This window comes from Vombatus ursinus, unplaced genomic scaffold (assembly GCF_900497805.2).
Source record: "Vombatus ursinus unplaced genomic scaffold, bare-nosed wombat genome assembly UNPS02014809.1, whole genome shotgun sequence".
Classification (NCBI taxonomy): Eukaryota; Metazoa; Chordata; class Mammalia; order Diprotodontia; family Vombatidae; genus Vombatus; species Vombatus ursinus.
This window is the reverse complement of record NW_020954587.1, coordinates 19879449-19906481: the sequence shown is the minus strand read 5'-3', so window position 1 is coordinate 19906481 and position 27033 is coordinate 19879449. Positions and strand designations below refer to the sequence as shown.

Genomic DNA, 27033 nt, shown 5'->3' with positions numbered 1-27033 from the left:
GCTATCACCTAAAACAAAACTCTGGGACAAGCATCCTGTTTGGTGGGATCAAGAATAGCTCTTTTGTTATTATTTTCCTTTAACCATTTATAAATTGGGGAATGGTTCTTTTTCTTGTAAATTTGACTCAGTTCCTGTGTGTATTAGAAATGAGACCTTTATCACAGAAACTTGCTGCAAAGATTTTTCTCCCCTCAGCTTCCTGCTTTTGTTCTCATTTTAGCTGCATTGGTTTTATTTGTGCAAAAACTTTTTAATTTTATGAAATCAAAATTATTAACTTTGTTTGGTCATGACCATCCCTATCCATGGATGTGACTGGTAATTTCTCCAGATTTTCACTAATTTGCTTATGATATCACCCTTTACATGTTGTCACCTAAATTATATACCCATTTCAAGCTTATATTTACATACAGGGTGAGAGGCTGATCTCACATACCTAGTTTCTGCCAGACTACTTTAATGTTTTCCAAAATTTTTGTTGAATTTGTTGAAGCTCTTACCCCAATAGCTGGGATCTTTAGAGCTGTCAAACACTAGGTTGCTGTTTTCATTTGTTTCTGTATATCATATAACTAATCTGTTCCACTTATCAACTTCTTTATTTCTTACCCACTACAAAACAGTTTTGGTGATTATTGGCTGATAGTATAATTTGAAATCTGGTACTGATAGACCACCTTCCTTCCTTTTTTTTTTTAATTGATTCCCTTGATATTCTTGTCCAGATAAATTTTGTTATCATTTTCTCTAGCTCTATAAAATAATTCTTTGGTAGTTTGATTGGTATGGCATTGAATAAGTAAATTAATTTAGGTACTATTGTCATTTTTTATACTGGCTCAGCCTACCCATAAACAATTAATTTCTCCTAATCTAGCTTTATTGTGTAAAGATTACTTTGTAATTGTGTTCAATTATGTTCTTGTGTGTGTTTTGGAGGTTAGACTTTAGTATTTTATAGCATCTGAAGTTATTTTAAATGGAATTTCTCTATCTCTTCCTACTGGGTTTTGTTGGTAGTATATAGAAATGTTGATAACTTATGTGGGTTTGTTTTATATCTTGCAACTTTGCTAAAGTTGTTCATTGTTTCAATTAGTTTTTTAGTTGATTCTCTAAGCATACCATCATATCATCTACAAAAAGTAATAATTTTGTTTCTTCGTTGTCCATTCTTATTCCATCAGTTTCTTGTTATTGGCTTATTGGTGCAGCTAGCATTTCTAGTATGGTATTGATAATAATGGTAATATAGGACATCCTTGCTTCACCCCCCCATCTAATTAGAAAGGCTTTTAGATTATCCCCATTATGATAATACTTGCTCTTGGTTTTAGATAGATACTACTTATCATTTTAAGAAAAATTCTTTTTATTTCTATGTTTTCTAGCATTTTTAATAGGAATGGATGTTGTATTTTGTCAAAAGCTTTTTTTTGCAACTGTTGATATAATCATATAATTTTTAATTATTGAAATGGACAGTTATGCTTATAGTTTTCTTAATATTGAACTAGCTCTGCATTCCTGGTATAAATGTGACCTGCTCATAGTATATGATCTTTATGATATATATTTCTATAATCTCCTTGCTAGCATTTTATTTAAAATTTTTGAATCAATATTCATAAGGGAAATAGGTCTATAACTTTCTTTATCTCTCTTGTTTAGGTATCAAAACCATATTTGTGTCATAAAAGTCATTTGGTAGGGCTCCTTTACCTGTTTTTTCAAACATTTTACATAGTTTTGGAAGTAGTTGTTCTTTAAGTGCTCAGTACAATTATCTTGTCAATCCATATAGTCTGGGTTTTTTTTTCTTACTAAATTAATTTATAGCTTACTCAATCTCTTTTTCCAAGGTAGGGCTATTTCAGTATTCTATTTCCTCTTTTCTTAATATGGGCAATTTATATTTTATTCATCCATTTCATTTAGATTGTCAGTTTTATTGGCATGTAGTTGAGTGAAATAGCTCCTAATTGCTTTTATTTCTTCATCATTGGTTACAAATTTTTTTTCATTTTTGATACTGGTTTTCTTATCTTTTTAAAATTAGATTATTTAACAGCTTATTTATTTTAGTGCTTTTAGTTCATAATTTTATTTCTCAATTCAATGTTGTTGTTTTTTACTCCAAAAATTGTTAATCACTCCTTTCATTTTCACAATTTCTATTTTGGTATTTAATTTGAGGTTTTTAATTTGTTGCTTCTAGGGTTTTTTTGTTTTTTGTTTTTTTAGTTGCATGAGCAATACTTTTCTATCCCTCTTTTGATGAAAGAATTCAGAGCTAGACACTTTTCTCTAAGTGACTTTTGACTACAGCTCAAAAATTTTGGTATGTTGTCTCATTGTTGTCATTATCTTCAGTGAAATTATTGATTGTTTCTATGAGTTGTTCTTTGACCCACTCACCATTTGGTTTTAAGTTATTTAGTTTTCAACTAATTTTAAGTTTATGTTTCAAAGGTCCTATATATAATTTTTATTGACTTATGATCAGAAAAAGATGCATTTAATATTTCTACTGTCTGCATTTTTGTCAGGTATTTATGCCTTAATGCATTGTCAATTTCATGAAGGTGCCATACATCACTAAGAAATAGTTATACTTCTTTCTGTTCTCATTCAGTATTCTCCAGAGGTCTAGCATATCTAACTTTTCTAAAATTCTATTCATTTCCTTACCTTCTTTCTTATTTATTTTATAGTTAGATTTAAGTAGGCCAAGAGAGATAAATTCAGATCCCTTTATTGTTTTATTGTTTATTTTCTCCTGTAAATCATTTAAATTTTCCTTTAATAATTTAGATGCTTTGTCATTTATTTGGAGCATTTATGTTCACTGTTGATATTAATTCATTGTCAGTGGTACTTTTTAGCAAAATGTAATTTCCTTTTTAAATGAGATCCATTTTTTGCTTTTGATTCGTCTGAGATCGTGAGTGCTAACCTTTCCTTTTTTATTTCAGCTAAAGCATAATAGATTCTGCGCTTGCTTTTTATTTGAATTCTGTGTGTATCATTCTGTTTCAAGTGTGTTTCTTGTAAACAACACACTGATGAATTTTAGATTCTAATACATTCTGTTATCCTCTTCCATTTTGTGTATGAGTTCATTCCATTCACTTTCACAGTTAGGATTACTGTGTATTTCTCTCTTTCCTGTTCTCTTTTACTTTTTCTTCTTGTCCTTTCTTTCAAAGTCTGTTTTCCTTCTGACTAATGCCTTCCTTAATCTACCCTCTCCTTTATTCTCCCCTTTTCCCTTAACACCTTTTCCTCATGTTTTCTTTGTTGGGTAAGATGAATTTCTGAACCCAACTATGTGCACATGTGCATTCTTTCCACTTTTAACCAGTTCAGATGAGAGTGAGGTTCAATTGTTGCCCATTCTCCCTCCACTGCTTTCTCAGTTGTACATACTCTTCCTTGAACACTCCATTTATGTGACATAGTTTTCCCTATTCTTTCTCTCCCTTCCCCCTGCCTGTCTCTCAGTGCATTCCTCTTCCCCACCTTTCTATTCTTTTCAGATCATCCAAACACAAAGGAATCACTACCAGGCTCTCTGTCTAATTAGACTCACTTGAAGACTCTTGGTGATGCTAAAGTTCTAGGGGCTTACATGTATTATCTCCTTATATAAGAATGTAAGCAGTTTAACATTATTTAGTCCCTTGTGATTTCTCACTCATGTTTACCTGTGTTCATGTGGTAAATTTTCTACTCAATTCTGGTCTTTTCATCCAGAATGCTTAAAATTTCTCAATTTCATTGAAGGTACATTTTTCCTCCGTAGGATTATACTCACTTTTGCTGCACACAGTATCATTGGTTGTAAGCCTTGCTCCTTAACCTTCTGGAATATCATGTTTCAATTTCTCTATTCCTTTATGGTGCCAGCTTCTAAAGCTTGTTTTATCCTGCCTATGTCTCCTCAGTACTTGAACATTTTCTTTCTGACTATCGTATCTTTTCTTTTATCGGGAAGCTCTGAATTTTGGCTATAGTATCCCTGGAACTTTTTATTTGGGGGCTTACTTCAGAAGGTCACTAGTTAATTCTTTAAATTTCTACTTTGGCCTCTGATTCTAATATAGTTGGGTGGTTTTCAGTCTTTTGACTGATTATTTCTTCCATAGAATCATTAGCTTCCATTTGACCAATTTTAATTTTCGAGGAATTACTTTCTAAGTAAAGTTTTATACCTCTTTTACCAAAGCGACTAATCATCTTTTAATATCTTTCTTCCATAACCCTTATTTGGTTTTTTTTAAGTCTTTCTTTAATTGTTATGAGAATTCTTGTTGTGTTTGTGTTCAACTGCATTTTTTGAGGCTTTGCTTATAGATGTTTTCAAGTCATTCTCTTCTTCTGTGTGTATATCTTGAGCTTCCATGTCACTGGAGTAGTTTTTATGGTCAGTTTCTTTTTGTTTGTTTGCTTGTTTCCTCAGTCTTTGAGCATGCTTCTTGACTGTGGACTTCATGTTAGTGCTGGACTCTGGGAGTGTACTTTGGGAATGAGGGGGATTGTCTAGCCTGAGCTTCTGTCCTTTTACGTCCTTCTTGTGCTTTCACAGTTCACTTTTGGGGCCTACAAATTTTTAGAGCTTCCAAATTGATGTGATCTGCAGAGAGGTCTGTTCATTGCCTTTGTGGCCTGAGCTTTGCAATTTTCTAACCCAAGTTTGGCTCTGTTGGCTTATGCATGTTTGGGTTTCTATAGACTATTGCTAGACTCAGTCACTATTAGCCTGCTGCGAGGAGGCTCTGCAGGTTCAGAATAACTGAATTGCTGGTTCCCTTGTGTTATAGGATTTCATCCCTAGTGATTCCGTTGCAGACTTAGACACAATACAAAGGCTAGAAAGGAGTCCCAGCTGCTCTGCTTCTACACTCAGAACCACACAACTATACTTCTGAACATGTTCCTTGCTCGATACCCAGCTGCTATGGGCCTATGCTCCCTTGTGGCTTTTGCTTTGTTCCACCTTGGATCTGGAAAATGGGTGACAGAGCTATTAGATGGCACCCATTCCTATACCCATTGCTAATTAAGAGATCCCCTGGGTTCTCTTTCTGCCCCAAGTCTTCCTGCCTTGGTGGTCTTTCTCAGCCCTCTATTCCATCCCTGGGCTCAAGAATGCTCTTTGCTGCTACTGGTGGGCCACTGTGCTGGTCAGCCCTCATCCCTAGTGTCAGCAGATGTGTTTATCTTCCTAAGCTGGACAAATACCTCATTGTGACCTTTCCTTGGTTTTCTCAATTAGTAGTAAGCTAGATGTATTTTCTATATTGCTGTGGAGGTATAATGGGTGAGCTAAGGTAAACATGCTTTCCCTCATTCTGCCATCTTGACTCTGTCTCTTTATTTGGTTTTAAAATTTATTTTTAGTTTTTTTCCTATCTCTTCAAGGAATTCTAGGTGTACTTGTATCCAAGCTGTGTCTTTTCTTTGAGGCTTTACTTATAGATGTTTTAGAATTATTCTCTTCTTCTGGATTTGTCTCTTGAGTATCCTTATCACCATCATAACTTTTTATGATAGGAATTTTTTTATTATTGTTTGCTCATTCTTCTAGACCAGGGCTTCTTAAACTTCTTCCACTCCAGTGGCTTTTAGGCAATGTTAGTTGGCTTTGCATGGCCTGAGGGCATGCACAGTGCAAAGTGCACATGCTTTGTTTTCACAACCTAGGCTGAAGTAAAGTTGTGTGATACAATGTGGACAAGCACTACCAGCAACACCTCCGATTCATTACGCATTTGGTTTTTAATTAATTTTTGGTTGTTGCTCACTCAGAAACCTTTTTTTAAGAAGTTCTATAGACTGCTTCAGATTTTATGCTAGATTTAAGCACTCTGTACTTCTTGGGGAGGAGGGGAATGTCTTGGTTGACCTTTTATCCCCTTGGGTACCCAATACCTTAGGTATTTAATGTTGTGCTATTCCAGGATCTCAATGATAGCTCAGGCTGAGGAACTGTAAGCTTCCAGTACACCCAAAATTATATGATCTGGGAAAAGTCAGATAAACTACCCTACTTATATATGAGCTCTGCAAGTTCCTGAATGTTCCCTATTTGTATGAGCTCTGCATATCTAAGAATGGGAACTTGGATTACCAAGCAATAGAGCTTCCAGTTGGCATCTATTCCCACAACCTGCAGAAGGTCACAGTCACCTAGTATATGTCAGGGACCTGTTCTTACCATATATAACTTTCCCCTATACTGAAGTGGTCACTCTTGGTAACCTGATAAGAAACAGGACTGTATGTAGGACAGTTATACCTAAAAAATTCAAGAGGACCACAAGTCATGACAGCCTGATTTGAGGACACTACCAACAGGGAACAGGGAAAGGGGTGAATCTTCTTCTCCTGCAATCATGGCTTAGATAGACGGAAATTAAGTCTGAATAGAGGTAGTAAAAAGGAATCAGGGTCCAGTTACGAAACGTGGATCAGAAATTCAAGTCAGAATTTAAGAACAGCACAAAGCAGGAATTATGATCAGAAGAAATCAGAGTAAAGGTACAGAGAAAGAAAAGCAAAAGAAAGCCAGTTATCCTTCCCACCACTGCCAACAAACAGACAAGCACCAAAATGGAGTCAGTGCCTTTCTAAAGCAACATGGCAACCTGAGGGAGAGATAGGAAGCAGCATGTGCTGAGCAGGTCAGAACACCTCAACCATTCTCAATGGAGAAAGCCCAGGAGACTGAAAGTCCATTTACCCTGGGAAAAGCAGCAGCCTCTCAACCAGGGTGGGGAACCTGCAGCCTCAAGGCCACATGTGGCCCTGTAGGTCCTCAAGTGCAGCCCTTTGACTGAATCCAAACTTCACAGACTGAATCCCCTTAATAAAAGGACTTGTTCTGTAAAACTTGGAGTCAGTCAAAAGGCCGCAGCTGAGGATGTAGAAGGTCACAAGTAGCCTCAAGGCGTCATGTTCCCCTTGCCCTAGACCAAAGGCACTTGCTACCAGGCCAGCGCCTGCTGGCAAAGAAATCAACTCTTGTAAAGGTGCAATCTGGAAATTGCATCCACAGACCACTGCTACTGAAGACCCAGAAAAGAAACAATCATAATTTGGTTTTCATTATATTGGTGATGTTTTCTACTTGTCATTACACCAAAAAGGTGATCATTGTAAAGCTCCTAAAATATTAATCAATATTAAGGACCACATGCACAGCCCACCAGATATGAGTTAGTATACTGAACAACTCTTTCTATAGATTTCAACTCCAAAAGTAGATTAATATTTCACATTTTGTATGTGTTCTTATCTATGTGAATAGTCCAAACATATATTGCAACCTCTCCATTCCTTATAAAACCATGTAATGATTTGTTGTGGCAAAAGGAAAAGAAATGAAAAGAAAGCAAAAAGAAGAGAGGAGAAAAAGAAGCAAAAAGAAAAAGAGAAGAGAAAGGAAAAGAATCATTATTTGGTAGTCACACTTCTGGTAATGAACTTCCCTGAATTTAGCTAAGTTATTTATTGAGGATAGATTCACACAAGTCATTATCAGACCAAACCTATATTCAAAGAATATCTTTCATAGTAAAAGCTATCAAAGCTGGCATTCAGTAACCTAGGGTCAACTCTATGCCCTGATGAGTTATTAGAGTAGAATTTGACTGAAGAAATTAAAAAGTAGTGTGTTAAAAATGCTAAATGCTTTATCTTGCATGAAAAATCACTCTTACTTTCTTCTTATTACTAGAGGTACTTCTTTGGCAATGTTCATTTACCATTCAAGGAAATTAATACATGAACTGATTATGCATTTTGTTTTTTCAGGAATGTGAATACATCATCGCAACTTTTTTCAACTGGTGGTGGACCATTTGTCAAACTAAGTATAGATTTTAATGACAGTTTAATCCTGATGCCCAGGTAGGTTATACAAATGTGTTCATTACCTCAAATAGATACGCAAATTAGTCTCGTATGAAAATAATGAGATCTGGGATAAATGGGTAAGAATTTAAGAACAAGTAGTTAAATATCACTAAAATAGAATGAGTAAAATATCTCATTGATGTATGTACTCACTTCAGTGGGATATTTAACAAACTATCCACACCTTCTTATACTTTGTGATTTGGGGCTATGTCCTTATGTAAATACATCATAGATTTGTTGATCCACAAAATAAACTAGAGGCCTTCTTCTAGATGTTTTAATATTTCATGAGTATCAGTGTAGCACTTGGGCTGTATATATTATCTTTTGCCTCTCTTTGTATCTCCAAGCAATTAGCATAGTGTCTGGCACATAGTAGGCATTTAAATGCTTACTAACTGACTGTGGAGGATGGCCACAGTAACTGAATTCTACCACCTTTTTTAGGCCCTGGGCATGCTCCCATGGTTGGTAGGGTGAAGGAATTTTCAGTTACACCTAGATCACTTTAGGGATAAAATATATCCCTAATTCCTGCTACATGTCTATTCCATCACCTTTTCTAACTGTATTTTTCTAGATAATAATACATCACTGCTAGTAAAGTGTTTCAGTTTACTTATACTCATTATCCATTAGTATTACTGAGAGAATACAAGTTTTAAAAAGATATCTTTGTATGAAAGGGAAGTGTGGACTTTTGAAAGAGCTGCATGATTTGCCAAATACAATCTAATCTATTCTTTCCTTTTCCCTGACTGGAGAGGAGTTGGTTTCAGATCAAGATCACTTAGGTTCAGAAAAGTTACTGCTGCAGAATGAGATCCTAATATCCAAGTACAGGGGAAATCAGGGTGTAGGAGTCCTTATCAGGAGTGGAGCCGTTTTCTTAAGTGATGGATGGGAGAGGAAGAGAGTTTAGAGGGAGATTGTTGAAGTGCCCATTTCATTCTTGAGTTGACCTTTGTGGGGTCCCTATCAGTGGGTGAGCATGACTCAGTTCTACTGAGAAGAAGTAAACACAGGGCTTCAAGCTGTTCTAAGAGGACTCAAGTCTGTCTGGGCATGATTTGAGGTGGTAAGACAGTTTGGTAAGAATAACTGCTATGTAGTCTCATGTCTACTTCAATGGGTGGGCAAGGCTCCTGATTATTGTGTAAAGGTCAGAGGGTTGGTATCAACAGGTGGGCAGATTTCCTGGGGCTCAGGCAGGATGCAAGAGCCTGTTATAGAGGGTGAGTAGTACTCAGAGAGGCTATACAATGCCCCACCCCTTGTAACCCTCCCATCTCTGGGGAAAGTGATCTAGGTGTAACTGAAAATTCCTTCACCCTACCAACCATGGGAGCATGCCCAGGGCCTAAAAAAGGTGGTAGAATTCAGTTACTGTGGCCATCCTCCACAGTCAGTTAGTAAGCATTTAAATGCCCACTATGTGCCAGACACTATGCTAATTGCTTGGAGATACAAAGAGAGGCAAAAGATAATCCTTGCAATCATGAGTTGTGCTCACAGTCTAATGGGTGAGACAACATGAAAACAAACATTTACAAACAAGCTCTATACAGGATAAATTATATATTATCTATTATATAAGAGAGAAGGCACTACAATTAAGGAGGAGCAAGAAAGGCTTCCTGTAGAAGGTGGGATTTTAGCTGGAACTTGAAGGAAACTAAGAAGTAGAAATGAGATAGGACAGTATTCAAGGCATGGAAAACAAAGCCAGAGAAAATGCCCAGAGTGTGAAGACTATGTCTAATGGCAAGAACAGCCAGGAGGTCAACATCACTGGATCATAGAGTGCCTAATTGGTGTAGTGTATAAGAAGTCTAGTAAGGAAAGGTATGAGGGGGCTAGGTTGTGAAGGGATTTGAAATACCAAACAATTTTATGTTTGCTCCTGGAAGCAATAAGGAACCACTGCAGTTAATTGAGTAGGGTTATGGCATGGTCAGACTTGTGCTTTAGGAAGATTAATTTGACACCTGAATGGAAAATGAACTGAAGTAAGAAAAGATTTGAGGTAAGGAGATCAGCCAGCAAGCTATTGCAATGGTCCAAGTGTGAAGGGATGAAGTCCTTCACCAGGGTGGCAGCAGTGTCACTGAGAAATTCCAAGCCAAAAGACCAAGGGTGGCGAAGATATCCAGGGTTTTCCTTTCTTAGCCACCCAATATACAGGGGAGAGGGTACCAGGTTCCAGGCTAAGGGAAGGGCACAGCCAAATCTAAAATCAGAGGTTGGTGGTGATGTCCTAGGTTTAGATTGGATGAGACTTTAAATGGCTATGGTCAGAGTTATTGGCACTCTATAAGCTGGGGCTGCTACTGTCCTCCAAAGTTTGGGGCCCTTTAAGGGCCGTATTGCAGAAGCATCCCTGTCTGGAAAAACTTTGGCGTTCAGTAGGCTTCCTTTATACTTTAACTCATTTTTTCCCACCTCCAAATGAAAGTTTTCGCTTTCTGGAGCTCCCTTTAGATTCTAAGCCATCACAATTCCTCTTAGTTTTCTGAATTTTCCTAAAGCCCAGACTCACAAAAGGAAAAGGACCACAGAGGTTTTCTTTGCAGCCATCATTCCCTCGATCACTAAATACAGAAGTCACTTAGGTGACTTTAAAAGGGGTTTACTGTAGGTGAACATAAAATTTCCAGTGTTGGTAAAGAAAGTACAGCATCAGGTAAAAAAAAAAAAAGTAAGTCATAGTTTAAATAGTTTAATCCAGACACTGAATATCAACTCATTCCTTAATAACAACTCCTCTCCTTAAAATCCCTCAAACAAACTTTCTTCTTCTTAGTCTTGGCTTTCATGTTAACCTAGTTCACTACCAACACAATGGAAATCATTATTTAGGTCCACCATTTGCAACCTTGTAGAATCTACTTCTCTGGTCCAAAATATGGCATATGGGAATCTGATGCCTAGGCAAAGATTGTCATAATTCAGCTCCCCAGTCCTATCATTCTTAACTTCTGGTCATGACTTGGGAAATTCTGTCTTGACCACCCCCCCAAAAAAAAACTCCCAGAAGATCTTTGCCCTACATAGATCTTAAAGTTACATCCCTCAGGTTTCCAATGCTGAAACTTTCTCTTTCAAACTGATTTCTTTCAAAGTTCACCTTTTGTTAAAGGCACAGCTCTAAAGCTAGTACCCTCTTAGTTCAAGTTTGATGTTGGGATGAAATAAGATACCCAGGAGTGACTGAACATTACAAAGGAGGATGTTTACCCTAACACAGCAAAGATATGCAACAAGGATATATAGCTAGGTTAGAAGCTTAGCTTATCTAGGTGCACTATTCTGCCCTCACCCCCCACCTTATCACCATCTAGAAATGCATCTGGTTAGTCAATCCTCAAGGTATAGCAACTCACATGGTCTTGGGCACCCACCGAGTCTGTGAGGCACTGAGCCCACATGACTTAAGTGTCTTGTTATAGGCCCTAGGCCAGAAGCTTTGTCAGAGAAGCTGGGGCCAATCAGGTTTTGTGAAGGTACCAGGGAAGTGGCTAGGGAAGTTGGGGCCAAAAGAAGTTGTGTGGGGAGAAAGATGTGTCAGGGTAAGGGGAGATGTGCCAGGAAACTGATACCTACTATATACTGTCCCTTGCTGGCAAGGTCCCAATTCTTTTCTAAAGTACCTTCCACCATTTAAATGATTAGACAGTCCTCCTATCGTGGCTAATACTAAGATAGGAAGAAGGAGGAAAAGGGAAAAACAAAAACAAAAAAAAAACAAAAAAATGTGAAGGAATACAAAACCAGAAGCCCCAAGCTTTTCCTTCCTTCTTCAGAAAGATGAAGTTTCCAAATCTCACAATTTGGCCCATGTAATGAGTGATACTCTATCTTTGTAGTTCACGGTGGATCTCTTAATGCAAAGTGGTGACGGTGAACCAGAGCAGCAATGGGAATATCAGAACCATAGCACAGGCCATGACGCCCCAATATAGTTAGATTTCTTCTTCTGTTGTCAGGTGGTAATGATGAGCAGGAGCAGCTCCAGGAATATCAAGGCCTCTGAATGGACACTTCTGAGGGACAAAGAGGTCATAAGCTTCTTGCACATAGTCTCTCTTGTATCTAAGTTTCTCTGTACTACACCACCCACTCAGTGTTCCCTGGCCCACCTGCCAAAACTTCTCCCTCCCTGAAAGCTTCATCATAAGAATGATACAAAATCTTTGCCTCCCTACCGGCCTCTGTGGAGGGCCTTCCCACTTCTTCCACAAGTGGCTAAATAAGGTTCCAATAACTCAGAATTACTTAATAAGTCAAATAAGGGCTGTCTTTTCTTCTAAGTAATTATATAGCAACAATTTCACTTTCCCTATGCTGTTAGAAAGTAAGACATCTCCCAACAACACAATATAGCAAGGTGCCTCCTAACAATACCAGCCCTTGGTTCCCCAAGACTTTTCTGGGAAGGACTTCCCTAAAAAAGCGAAGGAGGTCTGCCAATTGAAGGGGACCTGAGCTGCTACTTTAGGGTGTATGGAACCCTCTGAGAGGGCAAGAATCTTGAGGCTGAGGAGGAGCTGGAGATGATCAGGGAGAATTATGTCCAAAATTAATATATTCTCATCAATTAAGTCTTTGTAGAGGCAGGATCCAAGAAACCCCGGCCATGGAGCCCTTTCCCTTTCTAGGATAGCACTTATTTGTCATAGACATAACTGTTTCTGGGAGGTTGGATACTTGACCTGGGCAGTCAGATGCATAATGATACAACTTCAGAAGGGCCAACCTACTCACTCTGAAATAGGAGAGTTCCATTTTGCCAAGTGGTGACAGTTTGAGGGCCACGTGAGTAAGGAATAGTTTGTCTTGTCCATAGTGAGAAGGATCATATGGTCCTGTGTCTGGGCTACTCCTCTCTTTTTTCCTAATTGAATTAAGTACCTGGTTCAGTCTTTCTTTCCTCTCCAAATCCTGCCCTCATACTAGTGAACTCACCATCCACATTAATATTCCATCCAACATTCTAACTTCCCATTTCCACAATTTGCTGATTTCCCATGAACTACTATTTTACTTCATAGTCATAGATAGTTATAGATCTTGCCATCACCCACAAATGTTCCACTTCCATGCTCATGAACTCCAAAATTCCTTTATCTGATCATGTTTTATCATTCAATCTTTCCCTCTGTCTTATAAATCCTGTTCTTCATATTCACTATTACCTCCAATGACTACTACACATATCAGTTATTTCTTAAGTCATCAGCTTTACACTAGCTGTACTGTTGTTCTTTTCCCATCTTGATTCCCTGATCAACCAGTTCAACTGCCTCTTCTCTTGAGTCTCTTGATTACTTGTGCTACCAGGGATCATGCCTTGCTAAGCCTCAACCTTGGATTTTCCCATCATCTGCTGGCTTTGATTCTGTTCTCAAACTTCTGAACAGAGTTGGAAAAGTCATGAAATCATGCTGACTGAGTCCATTACAGATTATCATGACACAAATTTAACTGGGCCCTCACAGTAACAAGACAATCCTTTTACACCTCAATAATGAATTCATTATCCCACTGAACGCAGCAGCTATTCCAAATCTTTTTTTATTTTTATTTTTTATTATATTTTTATACTTTTTAATTTTATTATTTTAATATTTTTTATTTTTTTAAGTAGCGAAAAATCTGCCTTTTCTCCTTCCCCATTCAGTTGAGAATGAAAGTGGTGTAATTGAAATGAAGGTAAACTGAAGCACAAAGTTCTGAGCATATTCAGTTTATTGGTAAGGCTAGCAATTACCAACAAAAGGGGTCTCTCAACTCCTCAGTCAGTCAAAATACTATGAGGTAGAGCTTACTAGCCTATAGTTTGGGGAAGTACAAGAGAACAAAGAACAGGGAACATAAAACAATATGAATGGTTCCAAAGTCTAAAGTATCAAAGATGATGGAAAGCAATATGATTATATGGAAGTTTGGCATGCAGGCTAGCAACAATCACTCCTTTCATCTAGTTGCTAGGGGAAGCTCATTGGTGCTGTCCAGCTACATGGTTAGTTAGAGTCGCAGCAATAAGGGTTTAGTCTTTGTTTAAGGACAGACAGCGTTGCAGATAAAGGCGACTTCCTGGCACCCACGTGCATCTTGTAAGGCTTGTTAGTGAGATCACAGTTCTCTCTTAATTGTGCATTGGCAGTAAGATGTGTAGGGATTATATATTCCTTTAATTAAGATGATTTATGGGACAATTTAGCTCAGAGGAAAGCTGAACTTCTGAACTTAACTCAGAGAAAAAGAAACGTGGCTTAGGGAATTTTACAACTTACTGAGGTCATTTCCCATGAATCAATTACAAAATGACATCAGAATCAATTTGATTTTCTCAAAAGAAAAGCAAAATAACTGTTACAAATACATATATATATATATATATATATATAGTCAAACAAAACAAATTTCCACATTGACGATAACCCCTAAAAAATGTACCAAGTCCTTCACTTCTCTATCTGGAGAGGGGTAACATGTTTAATCATTAGTACTCTGGAATTGTGGTTGATGATTATATTGATCAGAGCTAATACTTTTGAAATTGCTTTCTTCATATACAAATTGCTGTTACTGTATAAATGGTTCTAATTCTGTTCGGTTCACTTTGCAACAATTCATTTAACTCTATCCAAGTTTCTAAGAAAAAAAATTCTTTCATCATTTCTTACAGCACAATAATATTCCATCATGTTTATATACTATAACTTGTTCAGTTCTTCCCCAATTTATAGGCACCCTCTCAAATTCCCATATTTTGCCACCTCAAAAAGAGCTATATTTTTATACATCTTTAGAATTTTTTGCTTAAGACTAATTCGTCCCTTAAACTACTACTACTAATTCCCTCTTATTCTTTCTCACATTTTCCTGTCAAACAAAATGTATTTTTATACTTAGTTGTGTTTGTGAATGTATATGTGTATTCTTCCCTCCTTTGACCAGTTCAGATGAGAGTAAGGTTCAAGAATCAGCCACTACTACCATTACCTCCTTCTCCTTGTTTGTATAGATGTCTACTTGCACAGTCTGATTATGTGGGATAATTTTCCCTAATTTTACTTTCCCTTCTCTCTCCCACCACCCTGTGTATTCCTTTTCTCCACTCAATTCTTCTCTTAAGATCATCAAGACATACATAACAGAACCATAACCATGCCTTCTCTTTTTATGACCCTTGATAATAATAGGGTTCAAAGGGAGCACATACATCATCTCCTCATATTAGAACATAAGCAGTTTATCCTTATTTAGTCCTTTATCATCATTCATTCAAGTTTACCTTTCAATGTTTCTCTTTACTCCTGCATTTGAACTTCAAAGTTTCACTGCAGCTCTGGTCTTTTTGCCAGAAAACTTTGCAAGTCCTCTTTAAGGATCATTAAGGATCCATTCTATCTCTCTTTCTCTCTCTGTCACACACACACATACACACACACACACACACACACACACACACACACACACACATTAGGATTATATTTGGTTTTGGAGGGTATGTTATGCTGTGTATTCTAAGCTCTCCGGTCCTTGATAGTGGTGGTTACTAAATCATATGTTATCTCAACTGTAGCTCATTGGTACTTGAATTGTTGTTTTCTGGTTACTTGCAGTATTATTTTTCTTTTACCTCAACACTCTGGGTTTTGACTATAATTTTCCTGGAAGTTTTCATTTAGTGATTTCTTCCAAAAGGAAGATTCTTTCAATTTCTGCTTTGCTCTCTGGTCCTAAGGGCTCTGGAAAGTTTTCTTTAAAGATTTTTTTTAAATGTGTTATCTTGGCTCTTCTTATGGCCATGACATTCTGATAGTCTAATGATTCTTGAATTTTTTCTCCTTGATCTGTTCTCCAGGTCAGTTGTCTTTACTATGCAATACCTTACATTTTCTCCTATTATTTCAGACTTTTGACTTTGTTTAGTATTTCTTGTTGCCTCATGGAATCATTGGCTTCCATTTGGTCTATTTTAATTTTCAGGGAGTCTGTTTTATACCCTCTCATGTGGCAATCTGTTAATTCCCTTTCCAAGTTTTTCTTCCCTATCTCTCATTTCTTTTATAATTTTTCCCTCTAGAACTCTCATTTCATTTATGAAAAGCTTCTTAAATTCCTTTTTTTTCTTCCAAGGATTCTCACTGAATTTTTGCCCATTTTTTAAGGCTTTGCTTGTAGGTGTTTTGGAGTTATTCTTTTCTTCTGGGTTCATATCTTGAGTGTCCTTGTCAATATAATATTTTATCACCCGATTCTTTTTTTGTTTGCTCATTCTTCCAAACTAATTTCTGATGTCTGACAAGGCCAGGCTCTGGGAAATTCTGAAGCAAAGGTCTGGTTTGTCTTATTTCTGCTTTCTTAGGGTATTGAGTATTGTCTTATTCCAGGATCTTATTCCAGTTCAGGCTTGTCCCTGCAAGTTTTCAGAAGTGGTCTGATCCAGGGTGAAGTCTGATTGTTGTCCCCTGGTCTGAGCTCTAAAACTTCCTGATCTTGATTTGTGTCTATGCAATAGTAGATTGCTGCTTGGTTCAGCCGCTAGCAGCCAGCTGAGAAACCCTGTTGGTTCAGAATGATAGAAATGCAAGCTCCCTTTGGTCTAGAATTCTTGCCTGGGTTATTTCTCTACAGACTTCAGAGCTGCACTGCTGCTGCTTGCTTCTGAACCTACTCCTTTCTTAGTACACTGTGCAGGTGCTTCTTACCTAGAAACACTACCACCATGCAAAGTTCACAAGAAGTGCCCTGTTTTCACCCCATCGACACCCCTTAACAGTCCTCATCTGTGACCTAGAATTGGGTAGTGGGCAATAAAGCTGTCAGCACCTATTATAGTTGAGGTGCCAAAGTGTGGGACTAAGGGTGCCCTGGTATGGATTAAGGACCGCCTCTTGCACTCAGTGTCAGACTCTCCCTGTATGCTAGAGTACTCCTCACAGGTGCTCCTGTCCAGACCTCATCCCCAGTGTCCACAGACCATTCTGTCTGCCTCCCTATGCCAACCTGAACTAGAAAAATGACTCACTATAGCTTTGTCTTGGATTTTCCCATCAAGATTAGGTCTAGTGCATTTTCTAGATCTATTTTGAGGAATTTGGTGAGGGGTAGGGGGGAGTCCACTGTACTGTATCATTCTACTCCTCCGTTTTGGTTCTGCTTCCTATTATAAATCTTTCCATTCTTCCTCGAACCTTCCATAGGTCCCAATCCCTCCACTCTTTTAACTAAGAAACTTGCCTTAAATTTCACTGGGAAAAAAATGAGGTTATTTGCCAAAAATGGCTTATCATCATCATCATCATCATCATCATCATCATCATCATCATCATCATCATCTCAGTTGCTCAAATTGAGCACTGGGCCCAGAGTCAGGAAGAGCTGAGTTCAAATCCAGCCTCAGACAAGTGTCTAACTATGTAACTCTGAGCAAGTCATTTAACCTCTATTTCCTCAATGGTAAAATAGAGATAATAGCAACCATCTCACAGGTTGTGAGATAATATTTGTAAGAAGTGCTTAGCATAGTGTCTAGCACATAATAGGTCTATATAAATGCTTATTCCTTTACTCTTTCCTGTCCCTTCCCCTTTCCTTTCCCTTAAGTGCCTTGCCTTTGAGTTTGCCTCAACTTTATGATAGATAAATGGATAGATAGATAGATAGATAGATAGAGAATATGTATGTATAATATTTATACTTGGTTTTTACATGTTGCCTGTTCTGTTAGTACATGAGCTTCTTGAGTGTAGGAACTGTTTCTGCCTTTTTTTTTTTTGATCATTAACACTTAGTGAAGCACCTGGCACACTGTAAACACTCAATAATGCTTGTTGACTGACTGCCACTCAGTTTTCTCACCTGTAAATTCAAAGGATTGTAACAAATTTTTTAAGATCTCTTCCATCTCTAATATGTTGTGATTCCTTAAATATCTATTGATACATGTATACATATCTTGTCTATATATATATATGTATATAGTTGCAGTGTGACCAGGGCAAAATTATTTAACCTCTTAGTGTTCTAGGTGAATATTCTAAAACTGTATATTGCAGAGAAGGTGTCCATCTGCATTAGTAGAGTTCATTCACCTGTAATTTTCCTATATCAGTGAAATCACAGGTACAGTCTCTATCCTAATATATTGTAAAGCCTGTTCTCCAGTAACATATAGAGGATTTTTTTTGAGGATTTCAGCTTGCTTTCCTCCTTGAAAATTACTGTAATTGGCTAATATGACAAATCAGGAAAATGATAAATGTTGGAGAATCTGTGAGAAAATTGGAGCACCAATGCATTGTTGGTGCAATTGTAAACTGATCCAACCATTCTGCAGAGCAATTTGGAACTATGCCCAAAGGGCTATAAAACTGTGCATACTCTTTGATCCAGCAATATCACTGCTAGGTCTGTATCCCAAAGAGATCATAAAAAAGAAAAGGAATCACATGTACAAAAATATTTATTAGCTCTTTTTGGGGTGGCAAAGAATTATAAATTGAGGGGATGCCCATCAATTGGGGAATGGCTGAACAAGTTGTGGTATATGAATGTAATAGAATACTACTGTGCTATAAGACGTGATGAGCAGGCAGATTTCAGAAAAACCTGGAAAGACTTGTGAGGTCTAATGCTGAGTGAAGTGAGCAGAAGAGGGGAACATTGTACACAATAACAGGAACATTGTGTGATGACCAACTTATATAGACTTAACTCTTCTCAGCAATGCAATGATCTAAGACAATTCCAAAAGACTCATGATGGAAAATACTATCCATATACAGAAAAAGAATTATAGTGTCTAAATGCAGATTGAAGCATACTATTTTCTCTTTCTTTCTTTTTGGTTTTTCTTTCTCTTGGTTTTTCCTTTTGTTCTGATTCTTCTTTCACAACATGCCTAATGTGAAATTATGTTTAGTATGATTGTACAAGTATATCCTATATCAGATTGCATGCCATCTTGGGGAGGGGGCAGTGGAGGAGGGGGAAATTTAGAACTCAAAATCTTATAAAAATGAATGTTGAATACTAAAAATTAATTAATTTAGCAAAAAAAAGAAAATTACTGTATCCAAGTAGTATGTGAGATTACCAGCCTGTAAGTGGTTATAGTCACTCATATTAACATAATGGAAAATACAGATGATATGGGGAGCATTGAATCTTAGTATTTTCAGTTCTTTATGATATACTGATCTCTCTCATGGTGGATAGATTTGACACTTAAAATTTCATTTGTCCTTTTTATTTTCTTAATTTCATTTGCTATATTAACGAGTATTAGGCTTTTTTGAAATTATTTTGACATACAAGGATTTTTATAGAATAAATGAGTTCAATCATGTTAGTTGTATTTCATTGTGGTAATATTTACACAATGTAATCATTTCTATAAGAAAAAGATAATAATTAATGTGTTTTACTTTAAAACTTTCGTATGCATCCACAACCCAAGGGCAACTAGGTGGTGCAGTAGAAAGAGCCCCAGGTCTGGAGTCAGGAAGACCTGAGTTCAAATATGACCTCAGCCACTAATTGTGTGACCCTGGGCAAGTCACTTAACCCTGTTTGTCTCAGTTTCCTCTTCTATAAAATGAGCTGGAGAAGGAAATAGCAAACCACTCCAGTATCTTTGCCAAGAAAACTCCAAATGGGATCACAAAGAGTTGGACACAACTGAAAGGACTGAACATTCACTTCATACATCTATACTATGTTCAAGTTTTTGAAACATAATAATTATTTTTCTGTTACAGTGAAAAATGTTCTAATGATTCACTGATTCATTTATCCTGCAATCATAAACGTAAGTATTTTTTCAAATTTTCTCAAAGCTTAATTCAGTTTATACTACCTAAAAGAATATTTTAGGGACAGCTAGATGGCGCAGTGGATAGGGCACTGGCCCTGGAGTCAGGAGGACCTGAGTTCAAATCCAGCCTCAGACATTTGACACTTACTAGCTGTGTGACTCTGGGCAAGTCACTTAACCCCATTGCCTAGCAAAAAAATAAAAATAATTAATAATAATATTTTAATAATTAAATATTTATTAAAGGAAACCCCAGGAATTGAATTATATCGCCTATTTCCTTCATCCCATTTTATTTTTAACAGCTTGTGGGAAACAACTAGTAACTCAAGAAACTAACCCTAGAATTGTTGGTGGAAATAATGCCAAGGAAGGGGCATGGCCCTGGATGGTTTCTCTGTTTTTCAATGGACGCCCTATATGTGGTGCTTCTCTTATTAGCAATGAGTGGCTGGTCACAGCAGCACATTGTGTGTATGGGTAAGTTTGAGGATCCTATTTCTGTGTAAGTGTGTTAGTGTCAATTGAATCCTAACTATCAACCAGTGTGTCAATCAGTATATTCCTTCTAGCTTTGTGTCATCTGCAGATTTCACAAGTATACCATGTACACCCTCATCTAAGTCACAGATAAAACTATTAAACAGCACAGGGCCAAGTACAAATTCCTGAAGTACTCCACTAAAGAACTCTTACACGTTGACACAAAACTATTAACGACTACTCTTTGAATCCAACCATTTCTGAATCCATTGGCTTATATTATCATTTACTTTGTAGCTCTTCATCTTCTGCATGAGAATAGCATGAGATACTTTATCAAAACTTCTTTAAAATATAGGTAAACTATATCTACAACATTTCCATCATGTACCTGTTTTGTAATTCTAACAAAAAAAGGAAATTAGTTTAATATGGCATGATGTGTTCTTGATGAAGCCATGACGGTTCTTTCTAATATCTGCTTCCTTTTCTAGATATTTGCCACCCATCTCTTTAACGATCCTTTCCAGAGTTTTATCAGGAGTCTATACTGGTCTATACTTTTTTTTCTTCTAAATCAGGGCAACATTTGCCTTTCACTAATCTTTTGGTATTTCTCCTGTTTTCTATAATCTTTCAAAGACCACTGACCATGGTTCCACAGTCATATCTGGCAGTTCTTTCAGGACTTGAGCATATATCTTCCAGGTGACTTGAATTCATCAAAGGCACTGTTAGCTCCTTACTTATCTTGGGTATCAAGTCCCCCTTAACCATGTTTAGTTTGTTATTTACAATGTAAAAGTCATACTCTTTTGCACAGAAAACAAAATAGGAATTGAGCAGTTGTGCTTTCTGTTGTCAGTTATCATCATCTTATCCATTCCTAGCAAGTCCTTGTGTTGTGTTTGTTTGTTGTAAATAACGCTAAGTTTGCTTAGTTCCAAAAGCCCACTGATGATTCTTTGGCGTGAAGCTATTCATTAACAATACCATTAGGAATTCCTGTGCATATTCAAGGTGTAATATGCTAGTGTATTTAATCTGCATTGTTAGAAAGTTAAGGATGAAAAAAAAAACAAAAAAAAAGTTAAGGATGTATTTAAGTGGTATGTAACAAATTATTTATGTCATGCAATTATAAATGCAAAAACTCCCCAATTAACATATTGAAGCCTTATAATTCAGATATTCACTATGTGCCCAAATATGCCATCATGGATTCACAAAATTTTCCTTGTGGTCCTCCACCTGGTTCTTTTCAACTAATTGCTGCTGCTGCCTTCTCTAGATGCTTTAAATCTGGGGCCAACACTCCTTAGCAGTATCTAATATTGAGAGCATTCGGAAGCTAAAAGGTATTTAAAAGAATCAAATGAGTTGAAAGCATATTGATAAATGGAGATCTTTGGAGAGCATCACAGAGAGATGCCTGAAGCAGGGTGGACTGTAATTGTATTTTTTTTTAATTTTACCTTTCTAGGAGGAATTTAATAACATCTCGGTGGAAAGCAGTCCTAGGCCTTCACACTACATTGAATCTGACAAATTCTCAAACAGTAATTCAACTGATTGATCAAATTATCATAAATCCACATTACAATAAGCAGACAAAGGACAGCGACATTGCCCTGATGCATCTTGAATCCAAAGTGAATTATACAGGTAAAAGAAAGTAAAATCATTATGAATGATTATGTAAGTCATTATGTAAATCTAGTCTGAGTTTATTCAAACTATTTATCAAAATTAATTAATTTCATATTCAAAAATATGGAAATTAATCATAGATATTATGGCAAATATAACTGGGTAAAGAAAAGAAAATAATTTGATTAGTTCAATGAAGGTGCCTGACAGTAATTTTCTAAAAAGTGATCAAGTAGAATTTAAGTATTGAGCTTTATTTGGCAGCGAAATTAAATGAACAATACACTAAAAAGAAAGGAACCAAGTACTTATACATGACTTACCTACTTCTATCTATGTTAGAGCCTTTTCAGAAGTTAACATATAGAAATCCTAGATCTATTAGCTAAGGAGCTTGGAATACCAAAGGCACAAACTGGGCATGTACTATGTAATTGATAAAACATCCTAGAAGATTTTTATATTGTGGTGACTTTTCAAAATATGTAGAATTATAGGTTTGATTAGAAGGAGGCTTACTTCATGTTGAATTGAGGGTTACAGTGTGGTATAATAGAAAGAGCACTGAACTTGGGGTCAGGAAACCTTGATTACTTGTTATCTCAGAGCCTCAGTTTTTTCATCTGCAAAATGGAAATAACACATTCACTATAATGCGCAGGAAGCATTTTAAATATACAATTTAAATATGAGCTATTGGTTTAAATTAAAAGATATTCTAAAAGTCCAAGATTCTTCACATGAGTACTAAAAAGAGCTTCATCTGAAAGAGTTATGAGGAGAGATGTTGAGATTTGTTAATATGAATTAATAATTTTAAAAGACCACATAAGAATCTCAGAATTACGATAGATTTTACATAATTTAGGTGGGCTCTAAACACCTGCTTATTACAGAAAGGCAAGTAGGCAGAAAAAAAGAAACAGAGACAAGAAGACAGAGAAGAGACAGATATACAGATGATACACATGTACACAGAGACAGTACAGAGAGAGACAGACACCCAAAAAGAGACATGCAGAAACAGACAGATATAAAAAAAATATAAACACACAAGCTGGGATAAAAATGGAGAGAGGCAGATAAACAGAGAGATAGAGACAGGAGAGAAACAAAAACCCAAGTCTCTGTCCTGGGCCCTTCAATTTCTCTCCTTTGGGAACCTCATTAGTTATCATGGGTTTCAGCCCTAATTACTCTCCTAAGTTCCAGTCTCACATCAACTTCCTGTTGGACATTTCAAACTGGGTGTTCCAAAGTCATCAGTCTATCAGTCAATAAGTATTTATTAAACACCTAAGGATGGAAGGAATTAAGTATTGAAAGAATTGCAAATCTTTATCCTAAAGAAAAGAAGACTGAAAATGAGAGTGGGAGAAGTGGTAACATGATAGCTATCTTCTAGTATAAGTCAATAAATAATAAGTCACATTTGTATAGCACTGACTATGTGCCAGGCACTATGCTAAGCACTTGGCAAACATCTCACTTGAGTTTCACAACAACCCTGCCAAGTTGTTGTTGTTCAGTTGTTTCAAATGTGTCCAACTCTTCATGACCCCATTTGGGGTTTTCTTGGCAAAGATACTGGAGTGGTTTGCCATTTCCTTTTCCAGCTCAAATTACAGATGGTGAACTGAGGCAAACAGGTTCAAGTTATTCTCATTTTACAGTAATGGAAACTGAGGCAAACAGAGGCTAAGTGATTTTCCCAAGCTAGTGTCAGGCCACATTGGAACTAGGGTCTTCCTGACTTTAGGCCCAGTGCTCTGTCCACTAGTCGGTCAAATCGAGTTACCAAGCATTTATTGTGTGAAAACACTGTGAATACAAAGAATCTCACATTCTAATGGAGGAATCAAATCTTAATTTAATTTAATCTTCCTAACCATTAGAGCTATCTAATAGTTAAATCTGTCACTTTGTGAGGTAGAGGGTTTTCCCTCTGAAATTCTTTAAGAAAAGGCTAAATGACCACTTCTCAGGTATGTTGCAGAGGGATTTCTTATTCAGGGATTAGATGGTAAATTGATCATTAATTTGTGAAATTATGAAAAGGGAATGGGCACACCCAGTTCTTGGGGTACTCTCCAGGATAGACCATGACTGGAAGCAAGAAACGGAAAAGCAATCAACACTGTATGCCTAATTAGGCATAGAAGGTGTAGGGGCAAAAGCACATGAAGGCAGAGACAATGGTACAGAGGAAGATGGGATGAAAATAGGGGATGGGATGGTGAAGGCAGACAGTGTGAGGAACAGGGTAGGGAGGGGATGAGTCACTTACAGTAATTGTGGATTGGCATTGGGAGCCCTCAAGCAGCAGGGACACTGAGGAGAAGGAAGAATGCCCAGGAAACAGGAGATTGAAGTCTCATTTTAATAGGATTTTGGGGGGGAAAAGATTAACTTTTATCTGCGCCACCTCATGGTTAGTTGATTGACATATGCAAATCATTTCATCAACACAGTTTGGTGTTCTGCTGGTCTCACTAAGGATGTCTGGAACTTGTCTGAGATTTACGTATCATAAGACCAAAAGACCCTGACAGCGGAGCCTAGATGGCTTCCACTGACTTAGCACATCACCAGAATATGAATCTTTGGTTAATATGTGATATGATTTGTGAATTATGCTCCTTTGATCTTTGTGATGGTCCAGGCATGACTTGGTTCTCCTTTGCAATCTCACTTCCTGCTCTTGCTCCATCATACTTACTGCTTATAAAGCGGCTATATTAACTAGAAGAGGGAGGGAGGATGGTGGTAAGGTGGACCAGAACAAGATCTTATGTTAACACAGATAGCTGCTAAGATTCTTTCCAAGTTTGAAATTCTGTGTAATTACTTTAAAATCCTTTTGTTTTAGTAGCATCATTTTAAAAAAATATGCTGGTTTAAAGGTATAAAATCAAAAGCTCTTTTCATTAAATTTAAAATAATTTACCTCTAAAAACTATGTACTTATCAGGACCATGAAAATGTGAACTGGATATATAAAGTACCTTTTCCAAAATTTACATATCTTTAATTATTTTGACAGATTACATACAGCCTATTTGCTTACCTGAAGCAAGTCAAGTCTTTCCTCAAGGAATGAACTGTTTTATTGCTGGCTGGGGTAGAATAAAATATCAAGGTAAATGATCAAATTCAGAGAAACATTCATTAACGCATAGTTATAATTAAACTATAAAAATATAATTATAAGAACATAATTATGCTAGATTATGTTAGTAATGTGCTCATGTGCAGTGATTTGTGACTTTTAAAAAACTGTAATATTGGGAGCTGCTAAGTGGCTCAGTAGATAGAGCTCCGGCCTTGGAGTCAAGAGGACCTGAGTTCAAATCCGGACTGAGACGCATGACACTTACTAGTTGTGTGACCAAGGGCAAATCACTTAACCTTGATTGCCTCACCAAAAAAGCAAAAAAATTAGTTAAAAAAATAAAAAATTGTCATATCACATTGTGTAATTTTTGTCAGACTTTACTCTCCCTAAACATTATGTAAGGATTTCATTAATTTTTAAATCAATATGTTATTTTAAGTATTATTTATTTAGTTATGTTAAATTTAGTGTTATTTTTAAGTGCTATTTTAAGAATATATTTAAAATTTCAAGACACATAAGGATGTGTCATGAAATCAGATTGGGGAATCAAAATCTAAATATTGCTAAGGGCCCCAGAGTACTATCCAAACCAAAATTAAATTATGATATTTTAATTAATGGAAATTAAATACTTCTATCAAAACCATTCCAGCAAAACATTTCTAGTGTGTCTGCCATTTTAATAAGGGTGGTTTGGTTTAATTAGATGCCATGGAAAAGACCAGATATCATATTTTCTATTCTGTAAAAAATAAAAATTCATCTTTGGCTCCCCTGGCCTTTATTTCCTCATGTATAAAATAAAAGGATTGGTCTCAGAGGATATGCAAGGTCTCTCCTAGTTCTAACACTCCACAAGTCTATCTATCTACTAAAGAACTTTAATATTTATAACTAGATATAGAATAAATCTTGAATTTAAGGATTTAAATTGGTTCTCCATAGTCTTAATAAAGTTTCCAAACAAGGTAAATATTTGTCCTTGCAAGGTGGTTTCCAAACATTTCCATTACTTTGAATGAAGTCTTGAAAATTCATTAAAGAAAAATCTTTTAATCAAAGATCATCTGTCCATCTAATTACAACATCTCTGACTACAATACTTATTTGGTAACCTTTCATAAGGCCAATGACATGGATATGCTAGTAGATTTTTAATAACTAGCTCCCTGGGGGAAAAATGTACCACAACAAACTTTTAAGTTATTATTAACATTTTTAACATTTTCTCCCTTTCTTTCTTAAGTCTATATTAAACAATGAATCAAGCCCTGATTTGTAGTATTTCCTGATTTCCAAGGTGCAAGTATTCACATTGATAATTTAACAATTGGCTTCCTCAAGCAAGTTCAAGCTTGCTCCAACTCAACCCTTTCAGTGTGAAACAGTTTAAACCAAAGCCTGAAGTACAGGCAGGTTAAAATGAGTCCTTAATGGTTTCAGATTAAAAATGCACAAACCTTGTGAAAAGAGACTGGAAAAATCTAAAGATAAATGCTCATAACCAAAATGTGTGTGTGCACATTTTTATAAAAGGGATAAAGTTGAGTCTTTACTTAATTGTTCTAAAATCTTTTTTTTTGTTCTCTTAAAAATCTTTCTTTAGCTCTTCTAGGAATTCTTGTTAAGTTTGTGTCCAAACTGCATTTTTCTTTACGGTTTTTCTTGTAGGTGTTTTTAAGTTATTATCTTCTTCTGAATTTTTTTTATCTTAAGTTTTCCTGTCTCCATAGAACCTTTTTATGGCCAGGTTCTTTTGTGGTTGTTGGCTCATTTTTATAGCCTATTTTTTGATTTTAGACTTTAAGAACTGGGTTCTGCTCACTTTTGGGGGTTGGGGGAAAGGATAGCTAGCCTGAGCTTCTGTGTTTAGATCTAGGGGCCTGTCGGTTTTCAGTGCTTCTATGGTGGTATGTTCAAGGGAGAGTTCTGTTCACCGTCCTCCTGGTCTGTGCTCTGGTCCTTACACGGGTAGAGCTTCTGCTTTATTGCGACCACAGACTGTAACTTCTTATCTCTGCCC

The 27033-nt window shown here is 36.6% G+C and overlaps 1 protein-coding gene across 1 annotated transcript in view; it reads left to right on the top strand.

The window, feature by feature from the left end:
• TMPRSS15 (transmembrane serine protease 15) overlaps nt 1–27033 on the top strand; it is a 140164-nt gene that overhangs the window by 103687 nt on the left and 9444 nt on the right. Inside the window, exons 20-24 of the mRNA XM_027875468.1 lie at nt 7825–7920; nt 19704–19753; nt 20065–20239; nt 21726–21907; nt 24936–25031. Of these exons, the coding sequence (XP_027731269.1) occupies nt 7825–7920; nt 19704–19753; nt 20065–20239; nt 21726–21907; nt 24936–25031 (599 nt within the window). The remainder of the gene's footprint in view (nt 1–7824; nt 7921–19703; nt 19754–20064; nt 20240–21725; nt 21908–24935; nt 25032–27033) is intronic.